General features: G+C 46.0%; 1 protein-coding gene across 3 annotated transcripts in view; it reads left to right on the top strand.

Annotated features, from left to right (window-relative positions):
- The window catches only part of insrb (insulin receptor b), a 73877-nt gene that overhangs the window by 14475 nt on the left and 35549 nt on the right, over positions 1–23853 (top strand). The window contains exons 1-2 of one of the 3 annotated variants that reach the window (XM_086282561.1): positions 3373–3418; positions 5836–6384. In XM_086282561.1, coding sequence (XP_086138687.1) covers positions 5928–6384 — 457 coding nt within the window. In that variant the 5' untranslated portion in view covers positions 3373–3418; positions 5836–5927. Of the gene's footprint in view, positions 1–3372; positions 3419–5835; positions 6385–10353; positions 10836–23853 lie in introns of those variants that run through there. The other 2 variants (XM_086282560.1, XM_086282562.1) reach the window with 2 other exon arrangements.

The following is a 23853-nucleotide window of genomic DNA, read 5'->3' as shown; positions in this document are numbered from 1 at the left end:
GGCAGTTTCTGTCCGAGAGAGCGGGTACGCGACCTCGGCTGCACCAGACGTACCCGAACTCGCCGAGCTGGGCAGAGGATGTTGGGCTCGTTCTGCTTCACGTCTGAGGTGAAGAGGCAGTAACGAAACAGAGCAGCGTGCATGTCCCAATTTAGAAGTCGCCTGATCTTTCTCGGGCCCTCAGTTTGAGAACGACTGATTTAGGGTGACAGTTAATCACAGAGCGCACTTTTTCACACTTATTAAAACAGTCTGTGCTGATTTAAAGCTGTCAGAGTTTACTGTGATTCAGCACAGGTCATATGTTGTCCTCCATAACTTATATATTGAGTTATGCATTTGGTGTTTAGCTAAAGAAAAATCAGGTTTTTTGTATTGAGGCAGGATTGTGGTGTGTTTGGCGTTGATCCAGGATCAGCACTGACCAGTCATGTTGCTGTGGTGTCGTAGGTCTGCGCTGTATCAAGTTAGGTTTGTTGTTAGCCAAACTTGGCTCACTCATCACAGCATTAGCTATTAGCTGGGCTCATGCTAACTGAATAGTCACACGTCATTGGTTGGTTGCGACGGACCTCTGAAGCTGTTCCTAGATAATCCTCTGCTTCTTCCTGATGCTCCCAAACTATCATTAAAGCAACAGAAACCACCGACTAAACTGCAACAGTTTATTCACTTTGATAAGCCTCATAACTGTTCAAGCAACAAGAGGACAAACTTTTCTGATTCACCATTTAATCTCCTTTTAAAGGCTCTAACGCTCCAACTTCACTTAAAATCCAAGCTTCTCTCTGCTCCTTCTGTTTGTTTGACCCCCCCCCCCCCCAATATACCTCCCTCCTCCTCTTCATTCCTGCTGCCAAATTAAGTGTCAAACAGACAAGGCAGGCGGGTGGATGGCCCACATGTCTCCTATAGAGGTCTGCAGTGTGGTACAGAACATTTCAGCCAGCGCTCTGTTATCCCCCCACCCCCTGTTTATTAGTGGCTGATTGGGTTGTTATTGTAATTATGAGATGCTGTACGTGTAGTGAGGGCACTGGGCTGTTCCCTGGTGGGTGGTCCTCTGTGTCGGTGTGGGCTGTAGAGGGATCACGGTCATTGTCCCACCTGCATTCGTTTTATTGGGTTTTATTTGTTGTGTTCTTTAACACCAGAAGCGTCCAAATGTTAAATGAAAATGTGGATTTATTGAACCTGTTGAATCCTTTTATTTATACTTTAAATAGAAATAAATATTTAAATATTTTAAAACCTTTGTGATGTTTTTATGTGTTGTAGATGAACTTGGGTAGGGCTCTCGTGCGCGCGTGTGTGTGCGTGTTAGGGCTGCGTCGACTATCAAAATCGTCGACGACTGATTTAATAGTCGACGCGTCGTTTGAAGCTTTGTAAGATCACAAAAGACGTAGGAATAAGTAGCAGGATTTAAGAGTGTAATAACGGACTGAAACAGAAGATGGCAGCACTGCATGTACAAGGATGCCAGCTGCCGTTAAACCCCGAAGAAGAAGCTGTGTCCCAGAATTCATAGCGCGGCCCAGCTCAGTTTCCAACAATGGCGGCAGCTAGTTAGTTTTAATATTACTTATTATTCTTTCTGGGTCACAAAATAAACGTTTAACATGTTTTCAGGCGAGAATGTAGCTGTGTAAACCTCAAATATCTGCTCAGTTTATCAGGACACCGCATATTTTCAAAAGCGCTCCGACGTTTTCGGAGACGTCTGTTACCCACTAGCTCGATAGCTAGCCGGGGGCTAGGCTAACTAGAGCCGTGAGAACACCGGACTCCCGACAAATCGTTTTCAAACCCACCGCCGTCTTTCGCTACTCAGGTTAAACATGATATATGAGTCACTTAGATAACTTAAAATGTTATTGTTTGGCTTTTTTTAGTATTTTATTTGTTCCTGAGTAAATCGGTTTGGCTGAGATCAAAGTTATAGTTTTTACACAGCTGAATAAACGTCAAGCAGACAGCTGATTATCAGAAGTGTGAGATGCTGGAGAATATACTCTGGTGTCCTGTTATATTTTAGATAGCAAGGAGTTTATTAAACTTCACCGAAACAATCTGCAAATGTCATTAAAATTTAATAAACTATCATCTTGTCTTTATTTTTAGTTAGCACCGTAAACACTTAAAGCTGTAAGCTAATGATAGTTATATAAGAGCAGATGCTGCTGGTGCAATAAGCTGTAGCTGTATGTCCAATGGATGCATGATCTGAATAGTCGACTAATCGCAAAAATAGTCGACTATCAAAATAATGGTTTGTGGCAGCCCTAGTGTGTGCATGTGCGTGTGCACATAGCGGCTCTTCATTCATGCATGTGATCACCAACCGACCTGTGGGTCCCTTACGTCACTCTGCGTTCCTGTCTGGGCTCAGGTTACACTTTCAGCCCCCCCCCCCGCTTCCCTCCCACCGTTTTTCTGCCCCCCCCTTTTCACCCCTTGTTTTTTTCCATGCGACCCTCTTTTCTTCTAGCCACGCCCCTCCTCTCCCTGCTGGCTCACTCCTGGATCTCCTTGCTACCAAACCTGGGAGGAGAAGACTGCAGACACAGGGGCTCTAACAACCAGCCCCAGACTGCTGTTCCTCTCTCTTGTCCCCCCCCCAGCATTCACTCCTGTCAGTTGAAAGCAAGACTCCATTTTGCAGTAGAGGCTCTGTGCACGTCCATGTGCTGCTTGCCCTCGTGGCCCTCTAACATTTCTTTGTGTCAGTGAAGCTTGCCGTCATCATGCCGGGCGACCAGAAAGGCCTCACTGCCTCTCACGTATTTCTTACCTGTGCTGTTTATAAAGAGAGCCCTCCATGTGTAAGGGGCTCGAGTCCTCTTGGTGTGACTTGAAGATAACCCTGGCCCCTGTGCAGTTGTGTAACAGTTTGTTATGTTGTTGTGTTTCACAATAGGTATCCGGTTAGTGCTGCAGGCTGACAGCGAGCGGGTGACCTGTGTTCGATGTGTCCGTGAGATAAGGCAGGAGGGGCAGAGAGAGGTGTAAGGTTGCTGTTATCACTGCGACTTACAGCAACCGCCGCACGGCCGAGGAAGTAGCCTGTCTTGGTGTTTTGCGATGCAGGTTGCGCCGAGGCGTGGTCAAGGCACACCGGTTCGCTGATTGAGTTACTGTTGTTGTTTCAAACTCGAGTGTTATCTGATGAGTTGCTTAACAGTTAAATTGGATTTATTGACTACTTTTATGAGTTGTTTTTGGCTGCCGGCTGCCGGCTCGCCGCAGGGGGAAGTACAAAGTTGAGCTGGTGGAGGCTGCGTCCACACAAATGTGGGTACATGCAGCTGCACAGTTTGTGTTGTTCTCTGAGCTTGTTGTGCGTCTTCTCACTGGAAGCAATCTCAGCACTGAGCTAAAGACAGTGAAGGATGTGATTCATAGGTGAAGCACAAATGTGCGTACTGGCCAGTGGATACGTGGAGATGAATTATTTAATGTTACAGATTCTATTTTGCTTTTACTTGTTTCTTTTAAAGCTCGACACGTGTTCTTTCTCTGCTGCTGCACTGACGCACTGACGTTTGTCTTACTCGAGTCTCGCCTGGAAGAAAGGATATTTTTCTGCACTTCTCTGAAGGAGTTACTGCAAACAAGCGTAACGCCACTGCAGATATGGCATCAGATATTTTTACTCTTCAGTCTTTATGTTTTCGGAGGAAGGGAAGTGTGTTCCTGTGATTACAAGTACAAGTTTAACTCGACCTGCAGCGTGAATCTGTAGTAAACGTGGTTCAGTAGTTTACTGGTTTTATAGGCGGCTCTGTGTTATAAGCAGCCACTTTGTTGATGTGTGATTCTGGTCGTAGGTTGAACCTGAATTGTTGACATGTTTTTCATGCTAACCATTAACCAAATGGTGAGTTAATGGTTAGCTCTCACCTGGGGAAATGGCGTGCTCAGGTGAGAAGTCGGTTTCCAATCAATGTACTGCAATAAATCTTCCCTATTTTGGGATTCAGGGTTCAGTGTTATTGACGTCTTTTTTTTAAATGGTGTGTGCATGTGCGTGCGTTGCGAGGAGGGTTCATGCATTTAGCTGCACGGAGCTCTGAGCCTGACGAGCGACTGAGAGCAGCGTGGTGCGCACAAGCTCGAGCCTGGCTGTGGGACTCACGTTCTCCTAAAGGAAAAGTCTAACCGAAACATTAACAGAGTGAATAATTAGCATGAATTATTACGAGCTTCCTTCATTCTGAGTACAGGGAAGAGTTTTTTGTGCTTTCTTTTTTTCTGTCACTAAAGTGTTTAAAGGATTTTTCATCGTCTGTCAGACGGCTGCCTTTGAATCAGCCGGTGCTGTTTATGTCCACCACCATCTGTTTTTAGGCCGTGATGGCTGCTGTTATGGCTGATACAGTCCATGCATAGTTAAATCGAGGGAGCAAATTAGGATTTTATGTCTCACAACTACTGAGTTTAATGGGCGTGCTCGTGAAATGTAAATGGGTGTGGCAACAGGGCAGAATCTGCGGTCAGCCGCCGTCCTCTGTGTCACCGTGTGACCCAGTAAATCACATCTCTTCCACTTTATACAGCAAGTCTGTTCATGTGAACTAAACACCTGCTCTGGTGGAGAAACATCCACGCTCTGTGCTTATTCCTGGCATTTGTGCTGCAGGCAGTTCAAAGAAACAGGACGTTTAAGGAGAACTGGCTGTGTTTATGAGGCTGGGGTGTAAATATGATGCTATATGGATGGCAAAGCTTTCTTTCCAGTAAATGTGTGCGAGCTGGTTTCTGTCGTGTGACAGCTGTTGGTTTGGATCCGCAGGTTTGCAAATGGCAGTGTTGTTGTTTTTGTGGCCGCTTTGCCGACCTGGAGTTCGAAACCTGCTTTGTCACGTCAACAACAGAAATACTGTTTTCATCGTTACACCTGTCTTGCACAATCAGAACGACGAAGTGTTTCTTCCTCCTGTAATTTGCCTTTAATGTGTTATTATGTGGAGCGAGAAACTCTCTGCACATCTCTCCCAAAGTTACTGTGTGCTGATGAATTCTCCACTCCTCTGATGCGTGCGCGGATGCGTTTGTCTAAACGTAAGCTTGTGTCTGCACCAGCTGAAGAGTGGATCGTTTCTGTTAACCTCGTGGCTGCTGCGCTCGATCAAACGCTGCTGTACAATAATACTGCTATAGCCGATGAGAGTGTGTGTGTGTGTGTGTGTGTGTGTGTGTGTGTGTGTGTGTGTGTGTGTGTGTGTGTCAGAGAGAGAAAGGCAATTGCGGAGAGAGTCTGGTTTTCGGACTTGAGCGGCCGCTTCGTGAATGTCTTTCTTCACCTTGATGCAGGTCGGCGCTGGTTTTGTGGCTGAAACTGGGAGAAAGAAGTTTGTACTGATGTTCACATCCAGTTGTTGTAATGCAGCTGCAAACTGAGGCCCTTTTGTCTGTTCAGCCTGCCACAGTCGGGCTAATTGATGTGAATTAAAGCCAAAGCAACATTTTCCAAATGAACAGCTCTCTGAAGGATGCAGATGTCCTGCGGACAGGTTTTCATCGTCGCCGTGACGACGGGGATGAATGTTATAGGCAAATATTGTGCTGCATTCACCTGACCTGTGCAGCACCCTCGCTTCAGTCACAAACACAGCATTTCCGGTATAAAGTCACAAATGAGCCGCTGCGTGCTGCAATGTGTGAGAAACGACATCCATGGAAAATTTTCAGTCATCTGTGAAAACTGATTGTTCTGTATCAGAAGTACATTTGAACATTTCTGATTAAAAGAAGATTAATCAAGAAGTAATGAGCTTATATTAATTGAAACGTGCTTGTTTCTTATGCGCTTCCCTCTGTCTGTCCTTTCAGTCTGCTCGAGCAAGGACATCCGGAATAACGTGACCAACCTCCAGTCGTTGGAGAACTGCACCATCATCGAGGGCCACCTAAAAATCCTGCTCATGTTTAAGACCAGGACGGAGGACTTCCGCGGCCTGAGCTACCCGAAACTGCGAGTGGTGACGGACTACGTGCTGCTGTTCAGGGTCTACGGCCTCGAGACGCTCAGCGATCTGTTCCCCAACCTGACGGTGATCCGCGGCAACAACCTCTTCTTCAACTACGCTTTCGTGCTTTACGAGATGCTGCAGATGAAGGAGATGGGCCTGTACAGCCTCATGAACATCACCCGGGGCGCCGTGAGGATCGAGAAGAATCCGGACCTGTGTTACCTGGCCACTCTGGACTGGTCCAAGATCCTGGACTCGGTGGAGGACAACTTCATCGTGGCCAATAAGAATGAGAGAGAGTGTGGAGACGTGTGTCCAGGCATAGCCCAAGGTCAGACCATCTGCCCTCAGAGCACCATCAACGGACACTTCAGGGGACGATGCTGGTCACAGACTCACTGCCAGAGAAGTAAGTGTTTGTGATCAGTCTTTAAACGTGCGCACACGATGATTCCTGCGTTCTTAGTGTGAGCAGCCAGGGGTCGTGGCCACGCCCTCTGATCAGCATTCGATGTGTGCAAGTGATCCGTAATTACAGGATCGGGATCTGCTCCGTGTGCGGAGGGACTCGAGTGAGATGCTGAGTCAGAAAACAGGAAACTCTAAAGCAGGCATTATGGGATGTAATGCCCTTTTAGAGCTGAGGTGAACGTTTGTTATAAAATTGTTTTGTTTTAATGTTTAGTAAAAAAGTAACAAAACCAAAAAAACATCTGTGGGTTTGCTCAGCGCTGCAGCCGCTCGCTCGTTCCTGCCATAAACACAGACATCGTCCTCTATTGTAAGACTCGCTGAGAGGATGCTTATTATTTTGAAGGCGATTATAGCCTGTGTTGGTTTTTATTTTTTTAAACATTTTTCTTTTCTGTCTTGTGTCTGACGGACAGGCTAGCCTTCAAAGCGTGCCAGCCTCGGCCGTGTTTATACTCCAACATCGACCGCTGCAGCTGGCCTGTAGTCCCGCCTCCTCGATTGTCTGCCAGGTCTTACTGTCAGGAAAATAAGACAGGAAGTGCCTTTCTCCACGTCTCAGTCTTCCTCTCAAACATGATAGTTTGACTTGAGCAGATCGTTCACGACGCTGGATGTTTAAAAGGAATGGGACGTGGCTGCTATCAGTTTTATTTAAACTCACAGTGCAGCTTTTTACTGTGGCAAAGGTTTGAGATGATGATGTTGGCCTGTGCGCAAGTAATCCCAGAGCTGCCCTAACGGTGCTTTCCTGAATAAGCTGGAAGTCATAAATTCCGAGTTTCCAGTCAGAAATTTTGTGGAACGCCACTCTCAGCAGACCAGCGTCGTTCCAATCCAAGATGGCGGCGCTGAATCTAAACGAAATGAAAACTGTAAACTCTCTGACTCATTAAAGATGTCACGTGCACAGCAGCGAGCAGGTTTGGTCCATGAATGTGTTTTGTTGTTAGTGATGCCCGAATGGCTCCACCTCGCCAAGCGCCAAAAGGAATTCTGTTTCCTGGATTTTTTTGGGAGACGCTAACGTGACATCACTCCCGAACTCTGACATCCGAGTTTGGAGGTACATAAGTGCTGACACACAGATTTTTAAACAGCCTACCTGCTGTTCAAAAAGACGAAGGGCTGTCTCTAAAGGAGGAGGAGGAGGTACTCAAAATGTTGACCTGAGGGTCCAGGATGAAATAAATAAGGACTTTGTTTTTTTTTTATGCACTGTGAGTCATGTGATCAGTCCAGTAGGATCCATATTTACTGCACAGCTGATTAGGTTTACCCTGTATACTCTAAATAAAAGTCAAACAGCTGTGTCCATTAAAAACAGCACAGACAAAAAGCCCACTGACACGGACGTGAGCACATCTGTTGCGTCAGGGCGCAGGTCTGACGCTGCGCTCTGCCTAATGTGACCGACACCAGTTTAGTGAAGAGCTGGGTGTCAAAGCCGGAGCCATTTCTAGAATATGATGCAGTGCTGCCTGCAGCAGCGTGTGTGTCACACACAGGGCTGATACCTGAACGCTGATGTATGGCTGATATGCTGCTCTGCTCTAAACGAGAGCTACATCGCCACAGGCGTGTTTTCAGCCTACAGGAGCTGCAAACACGTGCTCGTCTGTTCTCTTAAATATTACAAGCCGACGTGCATCTGCAGCCGTAACGATAACAGCAGCGCAGTATCAGCAGTGCGTTTTGTATCCGTTCGATACTGATGCAGATGTGGCTGCAGATCCGCAGCGTGACGGAGAAACTAATGAGGGCTTCTGTGAATGAACGCTGGCAGTTTACGAACTTGGACATGTGCGAGCGTAGACACATGCACGGGTGCGGAGCAGAGGAACATTAGACGGGGCATTAAAGTTTATGTGTGAGTGGAAACTGTGGGGTTGTTTTTGTTGTGTTTTTATAGGGTTGCAGTGGCCTTAGGTAAGAGCCAGAGAGAGCCTGCATTCCTCTGATCTTACACTGCTGTGTGTGTGTGTGTGCCCCTAAATGACCTGTTCAAGCCGCATGTATGACCTCTGAGGTTCGTAGCCCAGTGCTGTTTGTGTGTTTCTGGTGTGCGTGTTTAGTTTGTTTGTTCGTATGTGCAGCTTCAGACGTGCAGCTCTGCTACAGTAGTTTCTCAGTCGGTTGCTTTCTGCACGAACAGTCTGTGTTTCCAGCTGATGCTCTGGAGTCCTGCAGCGATTGGCAGGTTTTCTGCACCTAGTTTCTACCTGCAGCTCCGTGCAGGACCCTGCGCTATAAAACATAAAGTCAGAGTAACCGTGTCTCTGCTGAGGGTTTTTAAGTAAAGACAAAAAAATCTCTGACAGTGCTCAAGTATGGGATTGGCAGGAAGACGAATGCAGCTCACAAACACACCTCCTGAAAGGAAACGGAAAGGGTGTCGGATCAGTGGTGTGTAGGCATGATGATAATCTGTGCACCCACATGTTTCACCCAAGATAAGTAAAGTGACGACGTACACGGACCTGCTTTGATTTGGAACTTTTTCATCTGAGCTTTGTTGATTTATTGAAACGTGCAAACTGTGTGAAAATGCAGTATTTTTTACACCACTTGAACTTTGTTAGACAAGCCTGTCGAATCCTGTTAGTAAAGATTTTTATTTTTAAACCTGCCATTTTTGCTTTCGTGCTCCAGTTTCCTCAGATTTTTTTTAAGGACACTTAAATGCTAAGATGTGCCCTACCTCAGATTCAGAATCGCACACGGTTGTTCTGTAGTTTCATTTTTGTGACAATATAATTTTAAAAAACGGTTCTTTGCTAAGTTTTCTGTTATGCGTGGACATGACACCGTTTCATGCCTCGAGTCGGGCGCCTTTCTGTGGTTAAACGATTCCGTGGAAAATAGTCAGGACTGGACTGAAAATGGGTAGAAAAGCTGAAAATGTCCAAAAGAAAATGTTGAAGGAGCTCCACGAGGCCCGGAGAACTACTCCTCAAGACCACCTTTAAAAAAAGAAATGACACGAAAGGGGCGACTCAAGACTTTTGCACAGAAGTGTAGAATAAATATCACTCGAAAGTGGTTTAAATTCCCCCAGAAAAGTCAGAAGAAAGCTGTTTGACTGAGAGGAGATACAGATATTCACAGGTGTCTGAGCTGAGTAAGGAAAAGGAGGTAAAGCGAGCGGAAACAAAGGAACAGTCAGCGACGAGCGAACGAGGGAACAGGAGCAAACAGTCGATCTCCTGTTTAGATAAGCTCTATCTGCTGCCGAGGCCTGGCACGCTGCGTTCAACCACACCAGCCTGCGCTCTGCTTGCACAACTCGCACACACAAAAACATCCACACAACCAGGAGGATGGAAAGCTTTTTGGGTCAAAGTTCACTCTGCCCACGCTTTGTTGTTTGCTGCCATTGTTTTCAGATACACGCAGCTAGTCACCGCTTCATCTCGTAGCGACAAACGGATTACCCGTGCCCCTTCGAGGCCACCGCAGGTTAAACCCGTAACGGTGTTTCTAAATGGATCCGACTGCGTCATCTGAAATGACCTTGTGGTCCTCCTGACCAGAGTCGAATTCAGGTTGGACATCGCCCAGCAGCGGTGCTTTCAACTTTGTGACACAGGCGTCTAAAAACCAGTAAAAAGCTGTGAGAGAAGCAGCTGCAGCACTGTGCACGCAGGTGTTTTCACTGGTAGTAAAACAGTGTAGAGGGGATTTTAGCGTGTCGCTGTAGGCATGTGTAAGCTGTACGCTTTGTTCTTTGCAAAAGGGGGAAAAAGCCAGTGTGAGGTTTCAGAGTTAACCAAGTTGGTGTCATTTTTCTGTTTGTGTGTGTTTATTGCCAGAGTGGTGTCCTGGCAACAGTGCACCAGGTATTTTTGTACTTAGAGACTTCAGAAGTTACTTTGCACATACAGATGAGAATGAGTACGAATGTTTGCTCATGTGTCACAGTGTTTCTTTTTAAAAAATGAGTGTGTTATATTGAATTCATGTGAAGTGTTTTGTGCACTGAGCATATGAGTGTCTGTGATGCTGTCTCAGCTGCAGCTCGTGGGCCTTTTCCTCTGATATTTCCATCAGTTTTACTTCTCATGCGATCAAATGAAGCCGGAGCGTCGGTCGGGACACGGTCCAGATCGGGGGGCAAAATAAACAGAGCAAAGCAAACATGGCGGGGCCTTTCAAGTGTGGCTCCCAGGTACACGCACAAACACACACTCGAAAGCCACAAACACACTTTTGCCAAAGAGGTGAGCGGCCCAGTTACAGGCGGCTACAGAGAGACAGAAATGACGGTATTAAGGATGGAGGTGCTCAACCGAGCGCCGCTCGCCGGCCTTTGTGAAAGCGTCTCTGCCTGACTCTCCTCTCTGTCTCTCTCGATCCTTCTCAGCTGTTTTCAGTTGTTTCTAATGAAAGGTAAACGAAGGAGTTTTCCTGCAGCGGCTGTTCGTAATTAGCTATTAAAGTCAGTGACACGGAGACGACGTGGATACGAACACAAAGGGACCGAGTGTCAGTTCTGTTAAAAGCTTTAAGGGAACAAGGTGTGTGTGTTTTTTATCTATGTTTCAATGGTTTGTGTTGACACATGTAGAGTGTCAGTGGTGCATATCATTTCAGGTCATTATGGAGCTGTGCAGCAGAAAGCTGCTGCCCTGCTGGAGTATCAGTTTATAACCTTCCCGTGTGGATTCAATGCAAACTGTTACAACTCTTACGTGCGTTCAGATGCTTCATTAAATCGGACGCGTCGCCGATCTGCGAAGCGACAACCTTTGCACATTTACTGAGTCACTGCTCTCAACACACAAGCCTCCATCTGGAGGAGGAGGCGAGTTGTTTGTCTTATATGCCTGCTGCGTTCCAGTCACCTGTCGAGCACACACACACACGCACGCACGCACGCACACACACACACACACACACACACACACACACGTTTGCTTTCCCTCTGTCAACAACAGTTGGGACGAGTGTACCACGAGGAGGGAAAAGAACAAATGTGTGGAGTAAATACCCGAAGGCCGTGTTTGTGTTAAAACTGTTTGGGAGATGCAACCAAATAATCAGTCAGGAGTCCCCCGGGCGACGTGAACTGTGACCCAGATGTTTTCTCCTCCTCTCCCTCACTGGAATTAGCTCGGCTGCCTGGAAGTGGTTAAATAAATAACTTGTACACAGTAAGACGAAGCAGAAAGTGGAGGATTTGCCTGCGCTTGTAACATACGGTGGTATTTGCGTAATGCGCTGTTTTATGCATCTTGCCGAGCTCTAAATGGTTAATCTCAAACGCCGAGAGTTTCTGAAGGTTTCATTTATTTGCTTCACAGAAGATTACAGCCAAATGTCCAGTTTTCTAGACGCTCTCTTTAGTCCTGAGTCCCGACTCGCTGCGACTCCAATGATTAAACCGAAGATGGTGTTTTGTTCATCGCCAACGATAGGACACAAATAACAACCAGTTCTCGATTAAAGCACGACTGAGGCCGTCCTGATAGTGAAACAAATCGGAGCGCTTCGCACGTGTTCTCGTTTTTCTCTCGTTTGTTGCCATAGAAACGGGAACGCTTCTCTCCGACGCTCTCTGTTTGCGATAGTTAAAGCTTCCCCGTCGTGGCTTGCATTACATCAGTACACGCACTCACTCGCTGTAGTGATGGATTACCATTAATATCTTATAAGGGACAAAGAGTGCAAGAGGCAACACTAAGAGAGGAGGAAGAGGGAAGCACAGAGACAGACAGATGGGAGAGGTAGCAGTCGAGCTCCTGCTTTCCTCCCCGGCAGCTTGCATCCTTGTTAACAAATCCAAATTAACTTTGATAAGCTGGCATCAGTTCTGTATGTGCATGTGCAAGTGTGTGCGTGTGTGCGTGTGTGCACACTTCCCTCAGCCTCCATTTGTGCGTTCATGAGTACAGAGTAGTGCTAGCTGAGCACCCTGGGGGATCAGGAAAACTCCTCCCTCTCCTCTCTCTGCTTGCTCATCAATGGACTTGGACTTCCACATCCTGCTACACACACACACACACACACACACACACACACACACACACACACACACACACACACACACACTGTGTACTGGTACAATTCCCATAGACACATGCACAAAAAATACGTGGCTGCAGACTAAGCACACTGACACCGCTGCCCACGTCATGAGCCTGGCTGCTAGCAGAAATGGTAGTAGCTCATATAGTGAGGAGAGGGCGGGGCTTCTGAGGATACGAGCCTTCATGGCTACTGCTTTCTTGTTTTGTTTTTAAACTCACGTTTATCATTTGTTAAATCAGTGCAGCTGGAGACCAAGAAGGAACTTGACGTCATCTTTAAGGACAACAGTGGTTTATCCGCTTAATGTGTCACTTGAATGTGTTTCCCTGTGTAGGAAAGCCTGCTGGCAAGCAAACAGTTGTTGCAGCCTGCGCGTCTGAAGGGACTTCCTCATTACTTCCTGCCTTTGTCCTGAAGTACTTCCTACTGCTGTACAGCTCCGGGGAAAAGCTGGAGAATTGAAGGAAGGGTTATGTACTTGTGAGGGTGGTGGATGGAAAGGGAAGATCAGTCAAATGATCATAGCCCTGCAGAGAAATGCTGCATTTGCTGTGTTTTGGCCGATCAGGTGACAGCTGCTTCTAGCTCTGACATCAGAAACACATTTGTTAGTGAGTATTTTCTATTCTACGGTGGTCCTGAGGGGTCAAACGGCGAAAAAGGCTGCAAAAGCAAGCAGATGATGAATATATCACAAATACATAAGTAGGAAAAAAAACGCATCGAAAGCGTTTTTGGGGAGATGCTAACATGCTAACAGTAAACGTGTGTCTGCAGTATTTCATAAATCATCATTGAGACTTGTACCGATGAACCTTCAGCCTCTTCAGTGTGTTTTGGTCTTTGGGTTTATGTCATCTGGTCCGTCACGTTAATGTGCCCCCAGAAACACTTCTGTTGTGCTCTGTGAGATTTTCTTTTCCGTTGTGTTTTGTCTGCTTTTTGCAGCACTTTTCTCTGCTTGCAGTTTGACCTTTCAGGGCCACCATCCATCCCCTCGCTCTGAGTTTTCACATCACTGCTAAATGTTCTGCCTTTAAACCCCAAACAGGTTCGCAGAGCTGGTCCAGAAAATGAGGCCACCCTCCTGACATCCTCACACACCATGTCTTCGTTCCAAATATCTAAAACTCACGTTGGCCGTCATAAATAGAACCGTATAAATACTGGCAGCAGTAAAACTCGCCGTGTTCAACAGTAGCCCGCCGTCATAGAGTTGTCCCAACGTGCTGACAGGTGACAAATATAACCGCAGTACATTGTAACAATTAACATGGCGCTGACATTTCCTTCTGCTCAGTGGAGGCTGCTTTGACCTTTAACCTTAAATGTCAAGTCAAGTCAAGTTTATTTATAGAGCACATTTAAAAACAACCAAGGCTGACCAAAGTGCTGTACAGTAAATACAGATAAAAATACAATAGAACACAATTTCGTAATAACACCTCGCTGATAAAAATAAAATAAAAATATATAAAACAAATAAATTAAACCTTTCTAAAAGCCAATGAAAAGAGGTGAGTTTTAAGAGCGGTTTTAAAAGTTTCTAGGCTTTTGGAGAGTCTGACGTGAGGAGGTAAACTGTTCCACAGTCTGGGTGCAGCCACAGCAAACGCCCTCTCTCCCTTTGTCTTTAATTATACCTGGGAACATCTAAAAGCATCAGGTCGGCTGACCTCAAAGATCTCCTGGGGCGATAAGTACTAAGGAGTTCTGACAGGTAAGAAGGTGCAGTGCCATTTAAAACCTTAAAAGCCAGCAATAAGATTTTAAAATCAATCCTAAAGGCAACTGGGAGCCAGTGGAGAGAGCAGAGAACCGGAGTGATGTGGTCTCTTTTTTTTGAACCGGTCAACAGGCGAGCGGCAGCGTTCTGCACCAGTTGAAGGCGATGTAGACAGGAACGATCTAGGCCAGCATAGAGGGAATTGCAGTAGTCCAGCCGTGAAGTAATAAAAGCATGGACCACTCTTTCTAGATCGTTCCTGCAAAGGTAAGACTTGACTTTGGCTAAAATCCGCAAATGATAAAAAGATCCCTTAACTACAGAGCTGATTTGTTTATCAAGTTTAAAAGCATTGTCAAAAATAACTCCAAGACTCTTAATGGAAGAAGTGCAATCGGAGGTTAGGGGTCCCAAAAAGTCAAGAGAGAAGTTGGGATCTTTAGGAAGCCCAAACACAATGACTTCAGTTTTGCTTTCATTAAGGTGTAAGAAGTTAAGAGTCATCCAAGTCTTAATGTCAGACAAGCAGGAGAGTAGCGGCTGCAAAGAAACATTGCAGTTCAACCTCAGAGGGAGGTAGATCTGAATATCATCGGCAAAGATGTGGAAGGACACATTATGTTTACGGAGCACATCGCCCAGAGGGAGCAAGTACAGAATAAACAACAGGGGGCCTAGTATGGACCCCTGAGGTACGCCACAGGTTAAAGGAGCTCTAAATGTATTGGTACTAAATGATTGCTGAAACCAACTTTGTTCTGTTTTCATGCATTAGCGGTTTGCTTTTGATGCAACTTTGGAAAATTCTGATTGCAACGACCATGAGAGACGACTTTATTCATATTTATGTCTGAAGGACTTTTGTCCTTCTTTTACATTTTCCAGTCATGACGCAGCAGACATGTCAGGCTCATCTTTGGGTTTTGGACAGAAATGTACATTTGCTCAGTGTCAGTGAAACAGAGCTGAGGACAGAAACCAGGGTGACAGCAGTAAAGCACATGACAGGCTGCCCTGGTTGAAAAGAAATACATTTAGCGTTACTGCACCGACAAGACAAACGTGGTCATTTTGTTCTGCACTGCTTGGATACAAATACATGCAGAATTGCAGTTTTAATTCTCGTATTTCCAAACAGACGTGCAACATTAAATCTGAAGTATTTTTATATAATCGGGTCCTGATAACAGTCAGTTCCTCCCTACGCCATCGACGGCTTTCGAAGAAGTCCCGGGTTCCTCAGCCGCAGCAGATGCAGCACCTACCTGTACATTCATTAACTCGCTGTAAAAACAAACACTGCTGGCTTCAGTGGAGCATAGATCCTCTGTGTTCATGCATACGTGATCTGAGAAAGTCCTGCTAGGGGCTATTAGTGCGTGCTGCGTTTGCGGTACGTGATGGTTATGCTCTGTTAAGTACTTGGAATTTCATGTCTTGCTTTGAGGTGGTAGAGTGGCTCGACTGAAGGGGTCGGGTGAAATGTTTGGACATTCAAAATTCCCGAGTTTTTTTTTCTTTCTTTTATCACCTCCTTGGGAAAGTACCGTTTCCCACAGTTTGAGAACTCTGTTTGATAATAAATGCATGCGCCTTGATTCGCTGTAGCAAAAAAAAGAAACCTCAAAAGTCAGTGCTGGAAATGAAACTTTGTTTCTCCTAAGCTGAACTCGTTTGTCCTCATGTGACCTCGCCATCCTTGAAGTTCCTTCCAAACCCAACTCTTTCCACTTTGCTCTGTCCAGACTCGGATCAGTCACTTCTCATGTCCTTGGCCTTAAAGAAATGCCTCTTTCCTTTAAACTGTTTAACAGGTTTCTGTTAGGGCAGAAAAACCCAGAGTGTCCTTCAGAGTCCTGCCGTACCCAGGATGTGTTAAGTGTCTGTGAAGGGAGCATTGACGGTCAGCCTATTAAAGACCCTGGTCACTCAGGCTTGGAGACTATCAGCAGATAATTGGCAACAACTGGTCACAAATTAAAAATTTGTATTCCGCGACCGACAAGTGGCGAGTGGTTCCTAGAAGTGGCTGGCTGTTGCTAGGCGAAATAGGTTGCAAAGTGCGCCAAAAGCCTCTGATTGGTTGGTAGCAGATTGCTCTGTTCACCCACATTTTGCTTGTGGTTAGTGTTTGCACAGAAATCGACGTCTTCCACGCAAAGTGGAAACTTGAAGTGTGGTCAAACTGGTGCCTCCTCGCTGCACCCAACACGTTTCAAACGGGACAACTTTTATTTTGAAGGAGAACGTTTTCTGTTTCCTGTTCGTGTCATACTTTTCACGCTCGCTACAGCTAGTTGGCAAGTGTTTGCAGACACACCTTCTGTGCTACAGATTTCAACTGCAGGTGAGCAGCAACCTGCTAGCAACCAAAGCAAGCTGAAAGTGGTTTCCACCGTAAACCTCTTTGTGACCAGTTTCATCTGGTGACTGTCAGAAACCATCCGCCAGCTTTTCGTCAACTGTTTCCATAGTGACCCGGAGTTGCCGGAGGGTCACTGACCGGTCTCCCGGCCTGGGTGATTAGCAGTCAATCTGTCAGCAGCGTCCAGCAATGGTTTGCCAACCAGTCAAAGAAAACGCATTTTTCCCTGTCGACCGGTCTTTAGGCCTCTGTGTCTGAGGTCAAAGCTGACACTTCTGTAACTTCAGATGAGTTAGTAACTGCAGAGGAGGATCACTGGGAGACTTTGGGACCACCGAGGTTGGGGGTGAGCGTATATAGAGGCAACAACACGGACACATAAATGGGTTCATGAGCACACTGCAGTGTGACTCACAAAGACGGGAGGTGCCAGTGTGGAGCGGTGCACGCGTTCCCGGCCGCGGCGCTTAAATGCAGACACGCTGGAAAAAGTATTGTTGTTTTTTTGTCATCCTCCTCTTCACAACCACAGTGACTTCCTGCACTTTTCATATCTAAACTTAGTCATATTTTTCCAGGATGATTTATGAAGCAGTGTAAACTTCCTGATTTCACTGGCATCCTTATATTATTCAGATGAGCAGAGCTCCAGAGGAAGCTGTGCCATTAAAGGTTGTAGTAAAGTTTTCCATATTTAGAAACCCAGCAGCTCACCCAGTTTGCGGTGGCTTCATCACCCCTGCTCCGAGTACGTCGGCTGGCACGGGTCCAATGTGCAGACTTTCCTCTGGCCTGCACCTTCCACCACTTTTCTGTTGAGACTTGTAGCATCGGGAGCTCGTAGAGGCCGTCTGCCCGAGTCATCGCGTAACACGTCTGATAAGAAATGTTTACGCAGAAACAAAAGTGGGTGACACGCTTTAACGTTCACATGAATGCAACCTGTAAGATAAACTTCGGTGGCACCGGTGTTCGTGTCGTCACGCCGCGCTTTAGCGTTGGGCCTGCTTCCTTCGGACTTGTCAGTCCTGATGATGTCATACGGATCCGGTAGAATAAAAGTAGTCCTGTCCGTGAGGCCGCTTGGCGCCTTTTGTCATCTTTACTGCCAGCCTGATAGCTTGAACAGCAATATAAATTTGCTTTTCAAATATAACTACGCTTTGATAACCACGTGTCTTCTGTCGATAGCAGAGTGGTGACGGTAACAATGGCTGCTGCTGTCTCCCTGTTATCTCAGAAGTGCGAGCGGTTGCTGTCGTATGCATTGCACTTGACCGTCTCTCCTCGAGCTCTTGCTACACTCTGATGGCCCCTCTGCCCTCGAGACGAGTGAAAGCAGTGTCCAGATATCTGGTCTGTATAAGAGATAACAGCTGAGACGGAGCACTAAAGGAAAGCGGGGAGGATCATCAAGGACTCCAGTCACCCCAGCCATAAACTGTTCAGACTGCTTCCATCAGGAAGGAGGTTCTGCAGCATCCGGTCCCGTACCAGCAGACTGAGAGACAGCTTCTTCCATCAGGCCATCAGACTGCTGAACACGTCATAGACACCTCAGCTTCACTACTGGAACTTCAACATTATGCACTCCACACTGTATATAAATGCCACTTGTTTTGCACATATTCAACTCTGTATATTTTATATATTTTATTATTATTATTATTATTTTATTTTATTTTTTTACTATTTAATTTGTAAAAATGTGTATACACACACACACACACACACACACACACACACACACACACACACGTAGGAAAATATTTAGTATACACATCCAGAAATGCATACACTATTATATATTGTACATATATTTATTAGTTTCAGGTTGGCCATTCTTGTATTTTGCTCGTTTGTGTTGTTGTGTTTGCACATCTCTGTTGCTTGTGGGGCTCGCACACAAGAATTTCACTCGCATGTGCTGTGCCAGTGTGCCTGCACATGTGATGTGACAATAAAAAGTGATTTGATTTGATTTAAAGAGGACAAAAATCTGTTTTTGCTTTCTCTCCATTTCTCTTCACTGCTTCTGATGCTCCACCTTATGGCCAGGATCCTCCCTCTGCACCTCCTCCCTTTTCCCTTTCTTCTCCTTTCTGTCCCCCGTTCTTTTACTTTGTACTCTCCCTCCTCTCTCCCTCTCCCCTCCCTCTCTCCTTGCACGCTGTGGTATGCAGACATGCAGGAATTTCTGGGCCTCAAAATGATAGACCAAACTTGTCAGCCCTGGCTCCTGTTACTAAAGATGGCTGCTTGGCAATGTGTTTGCCGGCGATTGGTGCGCGTCTGAGTTACTCCCCATGTGATTGGCTGTAACGTGTTTGTCCACAGTTCGTGTGTTGTTGGCAGAAGCAGTTTGCGAGCGCTCGGTGACTGAAAGCCTTTTCTTCTGCTTTCTCTGCGGCTCGGTTGCGTGTGTGATTTAGGATCACATGTGCTGCTGTGTGTTCTTGCACAGAGCATCTCACCGCTGGGTTTAGGTGTAGTGCAAAGGTCGTGTCAGTTATGCCTATAATAACATGACCCCATTGAGTTACTGCACAAAGATGAGAAAAATACTGGATTTTGGAAAAGTACATTTTTAGTTTTTGTGCAGTTCTATCAGCAAACACAGCGACGCACACGCATCATTTAGTCATCACTTAATGACATTCTCAAGATACATTTAACAGTAGTCTAACAAAGTAAGAAAAGTTGTATTTATAAAGCACCTCAGAGCCACTGTGAGAGATAAAGTTGTGTTTTAGCAGCTTTTTAAGCCACAGATCTCTGAGTCGGTGGGAGGCAGATCAGAGTCCGCTGTGGCAAAATGCTGCGTCTCCAGTGGGTGTAAGCCTTGACCACCAGACCTCAGGGACCTGTGGGGATGATTGGACATGTAAAGCTCTAAAAGTCCAAACCAGCATCTTAAAGTGGGAGGCCAGTGTGAAGAGTTTGACCTGTTGTCATGTGTTGAGTTAAATCAACTAAAACAATGATACAAAATCTTGTTTCTTTTGTTTAGATGGCTGTGAAAAAACCTTGAGTCATGTTCAGGGATTTATTTAGATTAGATTAGATGAAACTTTATTAATCCCTCGGGTGGGTTCCTCCGGGAAATTCAGTTTCCAGTAGCAAAGCACCGAAAGAAGTTGCATGTTACAGATACATTAAGGGGAATGAGAGTAAGGATATAAGCATAAATACACCATATATACACATATACACATATATAGATACAGAATATACAATATGGATAAAATATGTCACACATATTTATGATGAAATGTGTGACAGCAGCAGCTTGTATACACTACTACCACCTAACATTGTGTGTTTGAGATTTAAGCTTTCACATTGACTGACTACAACTGCATGTGAGGCCTTCAGGAACATCTGTAGATTTCAGCTGCACATCTGCATGACACCGTGTTTACACATGCTTTGAAATTTGGACACCCTGGAGAAAAGAGCGGCTGTCATGTCTTCTTATGTTGTAGTTTTGCTCTTATTGCCTCCAAAGTCAAACGTAAGCAAAAACCAGCTTTTCCACCATCTGTTGTGTTGCTGGATTAGTTATGTCAAAGCAGCAAAGCCACTTTTTAAACAGCCTCTGCACTTATATATACTGACGATGACATTGAGTAGTGCTCGTTGCTTGCTGCTTAATTTAGATTATGAACTAGTGAGCTAGTCTCTTACGATGAATGTGCGCGTATCACCCGCAGAGTGACGTCCGGCCCAGCTGATGTTTAGCGTGCTCTAGCCTCGTGAAGGCATTGTTGCGACTAAAAAAGGTTGTGCACTGTGGCGCTGCTCGCAGCCTGTCACTCATGCATGCTGCAGTGCGCCGCACACACCTGTGGTCTGCTGGTATTTTGGATGAAGAGCGATGCACCTGTGTTCCTGTGCGTGCACTGAGCCTGTATATCATCTGTCCTCGTGTGATTTGTGTCTTGACATGAACGGAGTGGAATGAGGATCTTTTTTTTCCCCGTGTGGAATTTGCCGTCATGTGCTGTCAGTTTCCCACTTTTAGTGTGTGATGTGTAGCAACATCTGACCAACAGACTCTGAGTTTAGGTTAATGAGAACCAGGTGGAACCAGTATTTCCAGCGTGTGGACAACAAGCATGTGATCCTGTAAATCATATCAATCATGAGCGAGGAGCGGCGCACATTAGCGGACACATGACAACAACAACACCGTCCGTCAGCGGGCCACGAGCCAGCGAATCCAGTACACAAACCACCATTTTGGAGCTGCTGTTTCCTCAGTGTGGCTGCTTCTAAAATAAGAAACCCAGGAGGGGAAAAGCTCTCCAGTGAATCCTTCTGTAGTTTATACTGCTGCTGTTTTTACACGATACACGGTGCTGGGATTGCAAAATGAGTGTGAAGTTCAAGCTGTTCCTTTGACAAATGGCTTTGCTTGTTTCCCACATAAAATATAAGCCCCCAGGAGGAATGCTGGGTTAAGTCGCCTTTATCGCCAAACATCTCTCTTCCTGCTGCCTGCCTCGACCAATAACAGCAGAGCGAGGGGGGGCTGGTTCCACTGAGCTCATGGGGGACAAGGATGCAAGTTTGCGAGCTGAGTTTTAATGTCCATGTGCAAATATGCGAGCAAGGCCAGAGCTGCGTCCCATTGGCTGTTTTTGTGCCTCTTTTACTCCCAGGAGGCAAGAAAGGGAACACTGAGGTACTGGGCCGGGGCTAGAAAGAGGGCGATGGTCGGCATTACCACAAAGGAGGTGGAAGCGTTGGGACGGGTTCCTGTTTGTCGGTTAAAGCAGAAAATAATCTGTTGCACCTGCGACAAATATTTTACCTCATGAAACTTTGTACACTGGTTGTTTAATATTGAAGACGACGCTGCGTCAGTGGAGCAGCCTGCGACTGCATGGACGTCCACCAGCGTCCTTCTGAACATCGACGGTCCCTCTGATGCAGCTCGGAGTCTGTGCGCCTTCAAGGTCGCCTCTGCGGTTGCGACCCCTCTCGTTATTGGATAGCAGTGATGGATGTGGAGAACAGCTTGGATGACAAACTCAGCTCCTAGTTGTCTTCGACTGGACGTATGTCTGTAGGAGGCACTGTCTGGCGCTATACTGCACGTGCTGATTGAGACAGATGCTCTCGGCTCTTTGTCTCACGTATACCGCTGACGGAGATAAATGAGTCAGTAGCTACGACACATGGAGCGTCTCGCCAGTTCAAGATGATCGTATCTGCATGGTGGCTGTTTGTTTGATCTTCAGGAGAAATACTGAAATTGATCTTTATTGGAGTTGAAATAATTTTGACATTTTGCGTTTTTTTTTTACAGGGTAAAGTTGATTTAATTTGACTGAATCTTATAATAACACTAATAATTATGTTTCCTATTTTCATTAAAGCCTTTATGGCTGAATTGTAAAGCAAACCAAACTGATGTTAGTTCAGCTACCAGCTGAACTGATTCATGTCAACATTAAGTTTCAGCTCATTGTAAATCTTTTTACTCTTGTTTTAGAGCCAGCTCCCATTTCTTAGTATTTTGCGTCAGAGGAGCCAGACTTTCACGAGGGTTTTATAAAGTTTTTCTTTGTACGTCGGCTGCTTTTCCATTCATGTTCAGTCTAGTCCTTGTACCTGACCGTTTTCATAGAAATGCTTATGCACTCGCTTATGAATCTCTCAAGCATAAAAAGACACCCAACCTAAGCAATGAACCAGTGTTGTGTCTGCACACAACCGATAATTTAGCAAAGAACCGGTTTTTAATTGTACGCAAATAATTTGTTCCATTTCTGCCAAAGACAACAGTTTAAAAGACATAAAGCAATGTTTTTGCACTAAGCATATCTCAGATTCAAGGAAGCAGCACAAATGAAGGGCAGAAGAGTATCTGAAGGTCACAGGAAAAACATCCAGCATCAGAAATGTGCTACGAGGAAGGGCGGCACCATTGTTAACGCAGTAAAACAGACAAACCTGGATCAAAAATAAGTAAATAAATCAGCCATGACCTCCACATTACTGAAGCAGTGTGAGATCATCTCGACAGAGACGAGAAGAAAAAGGCGGCCAACATCCAACAAAGAGCTCTGAACGTCCTCTCACAGAAAGGCAAAGAGCGCTCGTCTCACAGAGTTCACGCTTATATCCTGTCTTTACATGCAGGTTTGAATAAGTGGCTGCACCTATCTTCTATTTTCCTAGTAAAATATAAAGAAATGAGCGCCGGCGTTCTGGTCTCACAGTTCTGTGTACGGCGAGGATGATACAGGACGGTCTCCTCTGTGTTACGTTTGGTCAGCCTGTCGACAGGTGAACTCGGCCGCGGCTGCTGATGTCATCGGTCAGCGGCACCTGTTTACTGTCTCCCCTCGACCGCTCAGACGCTCCCCTCTGTGCTGATTTAATTTAGTCCTCATTCTACTTTTTACTGTTTACCTCCGCCTGTCCAATGTTCTGCGGCGGAGAATCACATCTGTTGTACAGCGGCGTTGTGGTGTCGAAGCGAGTATCATATTTAGAAGCTGGCCACAGAAGCTCGGGTTTTACTGCAGACTAAAAACTCATTGAACACTTTGTTCTTGCTTATTTTGTTACGCCGCGAGCAGCCAAGCGAGCTGCGTGCTTCGCGAAGCTCGTCGCTCACGTTTTTCCCATCGCTCCCCGGCGACGGGCGCTGGAGCGGTTTATATAAAAAGTGCACTTCCACAAACTTCTCCCCGCGCATCACATGCGAACGTTCTTCCTCCCGCTCACACACGGATCTGCACACCAGCAGCATTTCTTAGAATAACAGCGGTGCAGCAGCCAGCGGAGCTGCAGGGCGCCGGGCTCCTCTGTTTGCTCTCATCGTGTTTGTTTTGGCAGCAGCTCGAGAGAAAATTCTTGTCTTTCATTGTTTGCTACGTTTGTGTGTAAATCTGCTTCGTGGTTCAGTTACTCTAATGTGTGATGTTACGCTCACACCTCCACTTAGGAGCGTGATGTTGTTCACGCCGCTGGCCTTGGTGCGGTATATTCTGAGCCAGTTGGGGCTCGAGGATCGTTGGTTGGATGGAGTCTGGCTGAAGTACGTAAGCTGTCGTTTTCAGTCTGTCACAGGGAAAAGACAGAGCCGAGTTTAGGAGCTCAAGCGTGGACTCTGGTGCTTATTTCTTAGAAATGCTCTCGCTGTATGACTGCAACGTGCCGTGTTATAATAATAGGATCCTGTGAAGCACGTTCCTTACACTGAATACAGTGTTTGCCATTCGGGTCTCTCAGCATTCAGCACGATGAGAGGATGGAAACCAGTAAAGTAG

The sequence above is a fragment of the Aulonocara sp. 'chitande type north' Nkhata Bay genome, linkage group LG23 (assembly GCF_057382095.1).
Source record: "Aulonocara sp. 'chitande type north' Nkhata Bay isolate Kocher_YH1m ecotype deep benthic linkage group LG23, A_spYH_male_GT1.1, whole genome shotgun sequence".
NCBI classification, from domain to species: Eukaryota; Metazoa; Chordata; class Actinopteri; order Cichliformes; family Cichlidae; genus Aulonocara; species Aulonocara sp. 'chitande type north' Nkhata Bay.
The sequence above is the reverse complement of the archived record's forward strand: the minus strand, read 5'-3'. Positions and strand labels throughout refer to the sequence as shown.